At 55.9% G+C, this 13,469-nt stretch overlaps 1 protein-coding gene across 1 annotated transcript in view; it reads left to right on the top strand.

Moving 5' to 3' along the window:
- CCND2 (cyclin D2) overlaps positions 1–13,469 on the top strand; it is a 22,093-nt gene extending 8,624 nt beyond the window's left edge. Inside the window, 2 exon segments of the mRNA NM_214088.1 lie at positions 4,449–4,597; positions 13,209–13,469. Of these exon segments, the coding sequence (NP_999253.1) occupies positions 4,449–4,597; positions 13,209–13,355 (296 nt within the window). The 3' untranslated portion in view covers positions 13,356–13,469.

The following is a 13,469-nucleotide window of genomic DNA, read 5'->3' as shown; positions in this document are numbered from 1 at the left end:
ACCACCCAGAGGTCACAGGACTTCTGTGAGTGGGCCATCTAGCTCCCCATCGGGCGGCGAGGCAGGTGAGAAGCAGGCTGCTGGCCCTTATCCAGCCCCTTCCTCCCACTCAGGCCTCTGGGGCTAAATTGGCCATCGCGTGTCATGGCAGCCCAGCCCCACAAGGACAGGGTGCGCTGAACCTGTGCTGGGGGGGGGGGGGGGCGCCACGAGGTATGTGCTGCCCAGATCCTTAGGTGGCCATTGAGTGCCCTGGGTTCTTCGGACAGCAGGTAGGATTGAGGAAGGGGAGAGAAGGGTGTCCCTGGTTTGCCTTCCTGGGAGCGAGGATCTCTCGCCCCCTAGTGGTGAACAGACGCACGGTGGCCTCTTGCCAGTCAAGGCCTCCGCCACCTTAGTCAAAACAATCAGGGCAAAGCTACCCACTGGGCCGTGTCATCTGCGGTTTCAGAGCTGCTTGGCTCAGAACGCTTCCCTCCGGGGAATTTCACTGAGTTCACGGATGTGGGGCCCATCTCCTGTCCTTGCCCAGAATAACTGGCCTAGCGGGGCCCCAGGAGGCCCTGGAGAGCAGAGCATCTGCTGCAGGGTCCCACCATCCCTGGTGCTGCAGACACAGCACGTGCCCACCTCCTGGACTCCCGAGCTGGGACTCTCTCCTTTAGGCTTTCTGCTCCCTTCTGATGGGAATAGACGACCCTGTGTTCCTAGTGGGGTGTGGGAGGCGCCCTTTTGAGTTGCTCATCCATCACCTTCTGGGGAGTCATAAAGAGCCCTGCCTGCCGGGTCCAGGCAGTTCCATCTTCAGCCCAGGCCCAGCGTCAGACGTTGGACGTGTCGCTTAACTTCTCAAGATGTCACTAATTCCCCTGTAAAAGGAAGTGTCTTGAGACAGATGAGTTTTACCTTGTTTTTGTGCGGATACCTGGCCGAGTAAGCAAGCAGCAGGAGGGCCACCCAGGCTGGGGGGTGGAGCTGGGGTTCCCCTGAATGGAGGTCAGGTCAGGGGCCCGCTCTCGACTCTGGGTGAACCACACCGGAGTGAAGACAGTCCCGCTGCTCTTTCATTCCTCGAGTGCTTGTGACGATAGTGGGGCGGTGGCGGTGGTGGCTGACGGGGATTGCTCACCGTGGGCCGGGTGCCGTTCTCTTGGTTAAATCCTCACAACGACTGGACAGGAATTCTCCGCACATCATCTTTCTATCCTCCTCGTTCCCCCGTGTGGGTGTGTGTCTGTGCATTTCCACTTAATGGATGGATGGGCGTGATCTCTCTCTCTTTTTTTTTTTCTGGTTTCTTTAAGGCTGTACCCACTACATACGAAAGTTCCTGTGCTAGGGATCCATTCCGAGCTGCAGCAGCCGGCCTGTGCCACAGCTCACAGCAACACCAGATCCTTAGCCCACTGAACGAGGCCAGGGATCAAACCCACGTCCTCATGGATGCTAGTCAGGTGTCAGGTTCTCAACCTGCTGAGCCACAATGGGAGCTCCCTGGATGCTCGTGATCTTGATGATGGTTACACACTGATGAAGTCTGATTTTTTTCTTTTAAACCCCCCTCGACCAAGTAGATATGGTGACTATTTCTCAGTCCAGTTCCACAGCCAAAGTGTAAGCTTTCCAGAAGGGGCTGCACAGGCTGGGTGGAACTTTCGGCGGGTGAGCGTGGAAGTTCGCTACTGAGAGCGAGTACAAGGACGCCAGCCCTCAGATGTTTTCCTCCAGTGTTTCTCGACAGTTCCTCTCCCAGTCGGGGGGGTGGGGGTTTCGGAGGGCGGCCCCAGGGGCCTCTGTGTGGAGCAGCCTGATGGAGAGAGATGCCTGGTGACTTTGCTGCCTGGTGGAGGGAAGCGGTGTTATGTTCTGGTGTCTCTTCCTCACTCTTTTTCTTGGGGGTCCTTCTTACTCCAGAGCCTTAAGTGAAAGCCAGTTGAAAGGCTTCTGGGATTTCAGCCTTTGGACCTAGGCTGTAAAGGAAGAAACAGACTTTCTAGCACAACTCCAGTGAGCTGCCAGGGTACCTCAGTTCGATACAAAAGTTGCTCAATAGAGTATTCACTCCTCCGCTTCGCTGATGACTTCCTGATACTTTCTATTCTGTTTTGTTCAGTTCAGCAACAACAAGGACAAGTGCTGGTCACGACCCATGCATGACCTGGTGCTGAGCTGCAAGTGGAAGACAGAAAAACTAGTTAGTTAGTTGATAGTTAGTTGGCCACCCTCCTCTTGGACACCTGGGATCCAGGCAGTGGCGGAAGCCTGGGGGGGGGGGTGCGGTCAAAGGGAAAGTGACTTGCCCTGGGTCCCCCAGGCTGGACCTGGCTTTGGACCACTCAAGTCACCTCCTTTGGACCAACCCCAAGGAGAGCTGGGCAGTGGCCGGGGGCTGGCCTGGCTTCCACAGCCTCTGCTCCTCTTGGCTGCCATGTTCAGCCACTCCCCACCCCACGCCGTGAGCCCCAGTTCTGGGGCTACAGGGCACAGGGGTCCTGAGCATTTTCCTCACAAAACGAGAAGGGGGCTGTAGTTCTCTGGGCACCTCCAGTGCCTGCTGCTCCCCAGGACCATCCACACATGCCCCTGGCTTCTAGAAGTTAACTCACTTGCTCAAGGTTGAAGTTGGTTCTGCGGGCAGTGGGATACAGAGGTAGGCGTGTGGGGTATGCTTCCCAGGCCGAAGCGCGAGGCGGGCACCTCCTCCTGCCTTGTCCTGCCAGCTGCTCCCAGCTGGGCCTGGGTGGGCCCTGGGCCACGGGCTGGCTGGCTCCTCTGCATTATGAATGTCACAGGAGGGGCGCTAACGAGGTTATTGGGCAGAGAAACACTCCCCTGACCCCATGCGAAGAGACCTACAGCAGAGCAGGAGGCAAGGAGGCTGGCATTGCCATGGTCCAGGGGGCGGAGGAGGCTCTGAGTGGGTTAGTGGACAGCAGGCTTGGGTGGAACACCTAATATCCATCCCTCAAGAGGTGGAGATGGGGAGTGGGCTAAGAAGAGAAGGCCCAGGAGTCAGCCAGCCAACCAGCCAGGCCTGCCGTGTGCATGGGATCCAGCTGGGCAGGAAGAGGGCGGGAGTCTGGTTCAGCCACCCAGCGCTGTTTCTAAGGACACCACTGACTTTATGTGGACAGTGGGGTCCCCGACAAAAGTGCTTCTGTGAAATGCACTGATGTCATAGGAAGAAGGGGAAATAGTCGGCTGAACTGTTTCCGGAGGTTCAACATGATGCTTATGCTGAAATTTGAAGTGTGACCCGGGTCTTCCCTCCGCACTCCCAACCCTCCGTTTCTAGGTACGGTGACTTCCCTGGGGCGCCGGCCGAACTTGAGAGAGCCCTAAGGGGAAGGTTCTGTCCATCCCAGACTGCACTGAGAATGAGGGACAAAACTAAGCTCTGTCCCGCATTAGTTCTGGGCAGGGGGCAGGGCAGGGCGAGCCCAGAAGGCTCAGCCTCTTCATCCGCGGCAGGGGGGAAGGGATGGTGCACCTCACGTGGTGAACGCGTGGGCTACACGGGCTGTGGCGTTTCAGGTCCTGGGCAGGTGGGCACGTGGGAGCCGTGAGCGGCAGGAGTGGGGGTAAGAATGGGGGTCTTTCTCTCCCTTCCACGGTCAGCAGAGGCTCCCTTTGGGGGTGTTGGGGCTCCCAGGCTGGTACGGAAGAGCATCCTCTGTAGGTGCTCTTGGAGAAGCGGCAGAAGAGAAGGTTTGAGCCCCTGGACGTTACCCTCGTTTTCTCCTTCTCTCCAACAAACCGCTCTTTCTCTTTCCCAGCAAGAAAATGGGGTCTTCAGGCCCAAGAGCCATAAAATCTAAATAAACCCTGTCATCCATCTGATTAGGATGCGACAGCTCAGATTGGGCTCTGTTTGATTTCCTGTCCTCTCTCCTAATGTTCTGAGGGCCGTCGCATTGGGTCCAAGTGGGGAATTGTGTGAAACTGGCCGCCAGCTCTCCACCCGCCCTCCCTCCCACTTCCTTGCCTTGCCTTGCCTTTTCTTTCTTTCTTTTTTTTTTTTTTTAATCAAATCGTCTTTTTTGTTTGGAGCCTTGTGCGTCCCTGATGCCTATCCAGAGACTACGGCAAGGCCACATCAGCACCGTCATTCTTCCTAAGATTTTATCTGCTGTACTTCCCCCTCCTGCCAACCTCTGGAGCCCTTGGCATGTCTCACCTGTGGAGCAGCTGAGCCGTCTTACCTGGTCTGGTCTCAGGCCTCCCCACTCTGCTCAGTCTCCTCCTTTTGAATCTGAACCGTCACGCCGATGGCACAGGAAGGGGGTCTTGTGAGGGGCTTAGGAAGCATCTGTGGGCTTGGGGGCCCCTTGTGCAGCTGGCCCACTGCCCCCCTACTGCCAAGGGGCTTCAGGCTCGAGAGGCCGGGGGGTGGTGCCTGCCCCCCATCTTCGTCCTGTTCCCTGACCTCCGGCCTCTCGTTCTCGCAGACTTCAAGTTCGCCATGTACCCGCCGTCGATGATTGCAACTGGAAGTGTGGGGGCCGCCATCTGCGGGCTCCAGCAGGACGAGGACGTGAGCTCGCTCACGGGTGACGCCCTGGTGGACCTGCTGGCCAGGATCACCAACACCGACGTGGTAGGTGGCCCCATCCTCTTGGCTGGGGCGGGGGGTGGGGTGGGGGGGAGACAGTCGGTTTGATGAGGATGTGTCCAGGGTTCTCTGTCGTTGGTGGGCTTTGTTTTCTAAGATCAGTACCCAGAGTTGTACGAACTTCAGCAGGTAAAAAACCTCTCTTCGGGTTTCAGATGCCCGTGTGCTATCAAATCGAGAAAAGAACTTACCAAACCGAGACAAGAGGGGAGCTGGGGGTGTTTACTGGTTTCCTTTATGGCCCGGGCTTCCCCCTGGGTCTGAATTGTCGCTCGTTTCCATTTATGTACAATCCTCAGCCGGCCTCTTCTCGTCTGCCCACACGCACTGAGGCTGGAAGGCCCGGCCAGAGTGAGGATCTCCTGCCCCAGAGGGTGTGGGAGGCGGAGGGGCCCCGCTGTGGGCACAGCATCCACCGCCACAAACCTCTCAACCCCGCCGTCTCTCACTTCCCTTTAGTTCAATGTGACGATGGATTAAAAAGCCCTTTAAAAAGAGTAAGTGCCGTGCAAATGCACGAAACTATTCTTAGCTGTAGATTTTTCCATTCCGGGTACCCTGTAGACAGTTCGGAGGCTGTAGTTTCGGTTGCCAGAATTTGAAGCTCCTTAGAAGAAGAGGGGTTTGGGGACAGCCCAGGGTCAAGTGAGGCTCTGCTGAAGCTGGTTGGCAAGTGCAGGCCTTAGAAGGTCTGAGCCTTCTTGGATGGCAGAGAGGACGGAGGTCCCGGCCGGGGGACCAGGACCTGGAGGCCCTGACCCCCAGCCTGGGAACTCTGCATTCCTTCCTTGCGGCAGCTCCTGGGATCTTTTTGTTTGATAAAGGCCTTTGGTTTCAAGCCACTCGAGAGGGGTGTCAGCTCCGAGGCCCTCTCGAGTCACCATGGAGAGGCTCGAGAATGCAGGGGGGCTTCATGATGACCCCCTCTGGATGTTCCAGGAGGATTCTGAATGCCCTGCCGGGGACTCTATTGAGCAAAGGGATAATGTGGTTTCCAGGCCTGTGGCCGGTGCCTCCCCTGGAGATGCTGAACAGAGGTTAACCGTCAGAGCGCCTAAGGCTGCAGCTGGCTGCCTCCCCCCCCATACCCCCATATTTTGCCTTGGCCTCATTACCATCTCAAGGGCAGTGGCGCAGGGAGGGGTTCGCCCCTGAAACAGTTCTTAGATACGTGTTTTCAAATGCTGGCTGCAAACAGGCTTTTGAAACATGGTTTGCAAAATATAGATCGAAAAGATCCTCCAGTTCAGCTTCTCCAGGAAATGTGTTTTTCAAATCCTCTAGAGGCAGCTCTTGGGCGTTCCCATTGTGGTTCAGCAGTAACAAACCCAGCTAGTATCCATGAGGACACGGGTTTGATCCCGGGCCTCGCTCAGTGGGTTAAGGATCCGGCGTTGCCATGCGCTGTGGTGTAGGTCGCAGACATGGCTCAGATCCCACGTTGCTGTGGCTGTGGCGCAGGCCAGTGGCTACAGCTTCAATTGGACCCCTAGCCTGGGAACCTCTATATGCCGTGGGGGCAGCCCCAAGAAGATTTAAAAAAAAAACCTCTAGAGGCAAAATCTTGGGCAGAACTTAGCATTTATAGAAAGGATCCGCTTCCTTCCTTTTCTGCCTATCTCCTATTAAGGCTGCCTTGCAAAAAGGACTCCCAGCCAGCTTAAGACCAGCCCCTCCTCGACCCCCAGAGACAAAAATGTCAGTGACAAGAGCTTGACCACCCCCACCCACCTCAGCATTGTGACCGCCCGCAGGTATTTATAGACGTGTTCTGACGGGCCGATGGCCCCACCGGCTCTCCAGCTCTCTCCTGTATCTTTCTGTCAGTCTTTAGCGGCTTTGGATGGACAGAGGTGGCTCCCAGGTTCCCCTGGAGCTTCTGGGCTGTGCCTTGCTTTTCAAGACTGCAAACCAGCCTCTCCTTTCACACCGGAGAAACTGCCTGCCCTTTGCAGGCCATTCAAGTCGGCTGTCAGGCTGGGCTAACTGGATATAACACTGGCTTAGAGGCTCCTTCTAAACATGGCAGCTGTTGAATGGAGATGCCTGCTTGGGCCTCATTCTCCCCAGGGGGCCGGAGGTCAAACATTTTAATGTTAAAAACCAAGCATACACCTGCCAGTTCTTCCAAGAACCATTGGAGACCTCAGGAAGCTCCCGGTTTACCTCTGGTCCCCAGAGCCTCGCTCACGCTCTCCCAGGGGTGTCCTTGGTGGCAGGGCTGCCTGTGGGTGCCTGACCTCTGGGCCCTGAGTCTCCTCCCACCAGTTAGCCTGGGTTCTCTGAAGAGCGGAAGCTCAGAGTGAAGGGAAACAGAGGGACAGGGATTGAGAGCACATTCGCATTTGAGGAAAGGGTGCTTCCCGGGCCCTGTTTACTGCTGCACGAATCAGGAAGTGGTCTGCTTCAAGCACTTAACTCCCCCTTCACTTTGGGAAGTGCTTACTCAAGGCCCACGTGGTGCAGCCTGTCATTGTGAGCAGGGCATAGAGACGAGCAGGTGGGAGAAGTTGGGGCGAGGGGGTGGCACCTGTCTTCAGGGAACTTTGTGATTGTCAGCAGGAAAGCCCCGAAAACCCCAGCAAATGAAGGTCAGATGAGTGGACGCCAGCATGGTAGGCTTTAAGATGTGCGTTAGGAAATCAGCCCGCAGGAAGGAGCTCTCCAGGCTTCGTGTAAAATGCAGAGTAGAAGTGGCACTTTTTCATCTCTTGGTGATAGAAAGTGTCTTTGGGCTGGAAACGTGGGAGGTACCTGCAATGGAAGCTGCAACCTTAAATAGGCCAGGCAGAAAAGGACAAATATTATGTCACTGAAATGAGGTACCTGGAGTAGTCAGATGCACACAGACAGCCGTGGAATTGAGGTTCCCAAGGGCCCAGTGGGTGGGGGCAAGAGGGAGTGATTGCTTAATGGGTAGAGAGTTTCCTTTGGGGATGGAGAGTTCTGGAGACGGACGGCCATGGTCGCACAGCACAGTGAATGGACCGGATGCTGACTGTGTACACTAACCAGTGACAAAGATAGTCCGTGTTAGCGATGTCGAAACCCGCGTGGACATAGAATGTCCCCAGGCCACACTGCGAAGTGCCCAGGGGGGTGTCAAGTGCCCAGACCCCCTTCTGCACTACGTGCCCCAGTGAACAGACAGGCAGATAGGACTGGGGAGGTGCTGGCCTTTGACCCCAGAGTCCCTGCAGTCCTTTGCTGGTCCCTTGCACCTGGAAACATCATCATCAAACTGAAGGTGTCCTCGCCCCACAGATTGTCAGGGCTCAGACGGTGGCAAGAGTGTCCCCTTGGTTCCCCCGAAACAGCCAGGCTCGTCTCTCGGGCTTCCTGGCCGATGGCGGAGTTTGGTAGGAGGGAGCCACGCGGCCCTGAGAACCCCGGTCTCCCTGGCCCACTCTGGTTGCCAAAATAAACCGGAACGCTTCATTCCAAAGAGAAAGCTGAGTGAGAAGGCTGACAGTTTTACAGGGAATAAAAGTCTCAGAGGGTGGTGTATTTTAAGTACTCTTTCCTTCCACTCATAAGTGTTGCTAAAAACAGACACCAGCCAGAGAGGCTGTTCTGGCTCGGGGGGAACTTTTACCAGGGCTTCCGTTGCCAAGGGCCAGTTTTTGTGGGGGTGGGGGGGCGACTGAGCCACTTCCCTGGCAGAACCGGGGTTCCTTTTCCATTCCCCGGGATTCTGCGTGCGCCTGGCACCAGCGTTTATCTCACTGTTCACTTGTCTATAGACTCTTTTGAACAAGACCCAACTTTGACTCAGCCCTTTCTCCGGAGCCCCTGGCAGAGTCGTTGGGAATGATGCTGGTGGCGGGGAGGGTTTTGGGGGAAGGAAGGGAGGGGCAGGGGCCAGAGGGTGGACACGTGGGCTTTGGTCCCCCCGGGTGTCTCGGAAAGCTAGATAGGTCTTAACGTGAGGGATGTGTTGGAGTCGCCTGAGTCTTACCTGACTTGACTTAGAGCGAGGCATGTCCCTTTTATGTGACATGTGGCTGGGCCATGGAAATGATTGAAGCTGTTTAACAGAACAGTATAGCACCGAGTCATCTGGTCATCAGACCTATCCTTTTCTACCTGGATTGCGCCCAAACTCTCTGTCACATCCGTAAATATCTCCCTGAGTAGATTCTAGCGTGTCCCTCCCCTGGGTCATCCTGGCAGGTTTGGGTCCTGGTTGTTGGTGAGCTATTAAAACACAATCCGCAGGCCCTCGGAAAATAGGATTTTTCTTTTTTGGCTGAGGCATACGAAGTTCCTCAGCCAGGGAAGCAGATCGGAGCTGCAGTTGTGACCTACGCCGTAGCTGCCGTAACACAGGTTCTTTAACGCACTGCGCGGGGACAGGGATTGAACTCGTGTCCTGGCGCTGCAGAGATGCTGCGGATCCCATTGGGCCACAGTGGGAACTCCGGAAGGCTGGGTTTTGACTGCATATTATTCCTGGGGTCCCTGAGCCCTCACAGCCCACCTTCTCCCAAAGACCCCTGTGTTCCCCAGGCTGTCCTTTGGACAGGAGCCTCCAGAAGGGTCGCTGCGAGGAAAGCAGGGGGGCTGGGGGGGGGGGCGGAGGAAACAGAACCCGAGGCGGATGCTTCCTGCTCCTGCCTTATTTTTTTCGCCGGCCTCATTTGGTATTCAAGGAAATAAGCCAAACAGGCTGTGCAGAAAGGCAGAATGAGATAGTTTCCTAAGTTGTCTCTGCCTGAGTTGGCCGCGGGTCTGGGGCTCATTCAGCCCTTTGTCCCCCTGTTGAGTGCAGTGCGTGTGTGGTGACAATGCCCTGATGCAGTGACACTGGGGGCTGATGCTAGGAGTTCCGCAGCCCATTCATGGAGGCAGAGGAGGGTGCAGGGCCCGGAGCTGGAGCCAGCAAGCGGAGGAAGTCGGGCCCGGGGAAGGAGCCGGCCTCACAAACGCGGCTGTCAGGGCTCCGGGCCGGGGGCGGGCGGGGAGGGGGCTGCTCCCCGTCGGGGCTGGAGGCCTGCCCGACCTCCAGCGCTGCGGAGTGCCACCTGTCCGGGCCGACAGACGAGCATTATGGCTGTCCTTTTAATCAGCTTAATTCGGGGCAGCTCGACACAATGGCTGGTGCTTTGGGGGGCTGCGGGGGAGCAGAGGGGCCAGAGCGCGTAGCATCTTTTCACGGGAGGCTCCGGGGGGGTTCCAGGCCAGTGGGGTTGGGTCTCTCGTTCTTGGAGATGCACTGCGCTGTCTTAGAGCCCGGACGAAGCAGAGGCACACAGGCAAGAGCGTTCTGGGATGGGAGACTCACCCTTTGAAGGCCTTTTAACTAGATGTGACTGGGAGACGGGGCTGCTGCTTCAGTTCACCTCTCTGGCTGTGAAGAGGGGACATCTGGCTGTTTGATCTCCAAAAGCCCTGGGGAGCCCCCAGTTCTCAGACTCAGTGTGTTGCCTCAGACCTCGGCCCCGCAGACACACTGCCACACTGCCGCGCCACTCTGCTCCAGCTTTGCCTCCTGTTCCCTCCAGGCTGTGCAACTCCCCCCACCCTTCCCTCTCTGGGCTTGGCTGCCTCCTTCCTCCAGGTCACCGCCCCCACCCCACCCCACCCCACCTTGGTCCCAGGTACTCTCCCACCCTGGAGATTGGGAGCCCTGGGCTGGGTGGGGATGCGTGTCTGCTGCGGGTAAAGGCGACAGACAGCCCACCCTCCGTCTCCCTTCACTCTGCATCAGCGCACAGGAAATCCACACGCTCTTTGGAAATCCAGGGAGGGCTCCAGCGATGCTCAAGGAAGGTGTTAAAGTGCAGGGAGTGAGCTCTGTCTTGGGCAAGGGGGTGCCGATTACCCGCCGGCAGAGTGGAATATCCAACATCCTCTATCCAAGACCAACTCTTGTCCTTTTTCATCTAAGAGGGAGAGGACCCTGCAGAACTGATGACAGCTGAGCCGTGAAGCAGTGGCGCCAGAAGAGGGTTAGGGAAGACACTGAGTGCTTTCCATAGGTGGGGGACATGATTGACACCCCCCAGCGCTCAGGCTTCCTGCTCCGTCGCAGGGGAGCCCATGGGGTTCAGGGCCCCTCATTTCTGGGGAACTGCATCTCTTGAAGTGAAGGGTATCGAACGTGATGAGCCTGCCACAGTCAGGAATGATCTAGGTTGAAATTGCAATGGGACTGAAGAAAGGAGAGGTTTCTTTAATCTGAGACCTTCCTTGATTTTATTCAGGGAAGCCCATGGTGTGTTTTTGGAGGGAAGTTACATAAACATGATGCCTGTGTTATCTTGAATTCCGAGGACTCCCTGCTGGAGTTTCTCAGAACTGTTCCTTTAGGGTCTCGGGTTGCTGGGAGGGAAGCCTGAACACTGGGAACAGTAGGAACATCCGAGGGGGACTCTGAGGCTACAACTCAAGCTCTTCAGCTCTTTGGAGCCCCCCCTCCCCTTGGGAGCACCATCTGTCTCTGATGCGGCCTAAGCTGCCTAAGGCAGTGATGATCACGGCATCCTGAGCTGGGCAGGGTAGTGGGGTGGCAGGTGTGCTGCCCCGGGTTACCCCTCCACGGGGCCAGAATTAGCCTCTCAAGGAAGGACAGTTGGACAGAATCGGCCAGGAGCTTCCTAGGGGGGCGATCCAGAGGAGTTTTGTCTCTTGTCATTTTTTGCCTTGTTAACTTTTAAGATGAATTGTTTTCTTCGCTTGTAAGGCTTTCGAGTGCTCAGATATTTTGTGCTAAGATGCAGGTGCCCTTAGAAGCATCGCCACCTTAGCCTTCAGTGCCTGGTACCTCATGAGTAGTGAGCAACCAGGAGCCTGGCCATGGGCAGAGCCAGGGGCTGGTGAGGCTTCAGCTTTGTAATCACCAGCTGGGGGTCAGGCAGGTTTGAGGACATGACCAGGCGAGGCCACAGGAAAGCTTGAGAAATGTCGCCACTGGGCTCGGTGGCCAGTCCCTGGCCCTTCCTCTGCTTGTTCGGGGTGGACGGAGAGCTTGGTGGCCAGGGTGCACCTGCCCCACTGGATACTCCTCCCGGGGGCCTATCGCAGTGCCCGCCTCACCTGTCCTGAGCAGATGTTCCATCCGTCGTACCTCGTTTCAGAGAACTCTCAGGAATTCTTTCAGCTTCCCGGACTGACTTGTTATTCATAATAAATGATTGCCGTGTGTTGAACTTAGCACTTCACCTGATGAGCTCCGTCAGTGCTCCCTCTGTGAGCGCTTCCTTAGCCTTATTTTACAAGTGGGCACACTGGGGTCAGGGAAGGAAAGTAACTTTGCCCAAAAGGCTGGTGGTCTGATAGCAAAACACCACCTCCCTCTCTTCACTCTTCCTCATTCCGGGTGCTGTTTCATCTCTGCCCTCAGTGCTGGGTTGGCTGTTGTCCCTAATCTTAATTTTCATAAAAAGCTGTAGTTTGAAATGTGGAATGGATGAGAGATAAGAAAGGAAAATGTTTTGGGGGGTCTGCAAATGTGCTCCTAGTAATTAACTTCAACTGTATTGATTTTGGCTGCACCCGCAGCACATGGACGTCCCCGGTCCAGGGGTTGAATCCGAGCCACCACTTCAGCCTACACCACAGCTGCGACCATGCTGGGCCCTTAACCCAGTGTGCCACAGTGGGAACTCTCTAACTTTATTTTAGATCTTTGGAAAATAAAGACAATGTTTTGTGCTTGGCCAGCAACAACTACTGGGCCGTGAAAGATTGCAAGGTGAAGCAAGCAAAAGGGGAAAATATGCAAAACTGGAACGACCCAGGCGGAGTGGATTATTGTCTGTGTGTACATGCTGCTTGGGAGAGCCCTTCAAGCTGATGCCCCGCTTGCTAGTGTCAGCCACAGTCCCTCCCTGGTGACACCCATGAATTGCCATTGTGTCCCATGTCCCTCAGCTCCTAGAAGCTTCTGCGTGGGGCCAACCCACTCCAAATTTTCTCTACCAAATATAGACTAATATCAAAGCAGTGCTGCAAATTTTTTTGCCTATTCCCAAATTAGAGAGCTCAAGGGCACAGACTCCTAAACGGTCTGTGTTGTGTTGTCATGCAAGTTCAACAGTTAGTAAGCAGAAAAGCAGACTGTGCCTGTTTTTAAGCATTTCCGCAGTTGCTCTCGCTCTCAGTCCATTGTCTTATCTGTCCCTCAGGGGCCACGTTGATCTGGTGCCTTCACACAGTCTCCAGGGCTGGCTTCCCCTTTTCCCTCTCACCGCCCAGCATCTCCAGGAAGGAAGCATCACTGGCCCTTTGATTACCAGGCGCAGCACGGTCATCGCTGCCCTGATTCTCTTGTGCATCCGATTCACCTGGGCTTCTGCTAAAATGCAGATTCTGATTAGACTGGTCCCGAGAGGGCTGAGGGTCTGCATTTCTAACGAGCCCCAAGGTGGCGGTGGTCCTGATGCTACTGGTCCAGGGACACCACGCCCCCATGCCCCGCCACGGAGTGGGGAGGTTCCACGGCACCAGGAGGACCCATCTCCTGTGCTTTCTGACTCCTGTGCTTTTCTACTAGAAAACAAGTGTGGGCCTAGATGAGGCTCGAACTGTGTGTGCGTTCTGCGTCTTGCTGCCCTTGCTAACAGCTCTGGTCTCTGGACCGTTCTCCTTCCAGGATTGCCTCAAAGCCTGCCAGGAGCAGATTGAGGTCGTGCTGCTCAACAGCCTGCAGCAGTACCGTCAGGACCAGGACGGATCCAAGTCGGAGGACGAGCTGGACCAAGCCAGCACCCCTACAGACGTGCGGGATATTGACCTGTGAGGATGCCGGGTGGCCCCGACGGGTCCAATCGGCTCTCTCCTTCCTTCTCTCTGGTTGTGTTTTGTTCTCTTATGTTTTAGAATGAAACTTTAAAACAAACAAAAAAACACACAC

The sequence above is a fragment of the Sus scrofa genome, chromosome 5 (assembly GCF_000003025.6).
Source record: "Sus scrofa isolate TJ Tabasco breed Duroc chromosome 5, Sscrofa11.1, whole genome shotgun sequence".
Classification (NCBI taxonomy): Eukaryota; Metazoa; Chordata; class Mammalia; order Artiodactyla; family Suidae; genus Sus; species Sus scrofa.
Note: the sequence above shows the minus strand (reverse complement) of the source record. Positions and strands in the feature narration are given on the sequence as shown.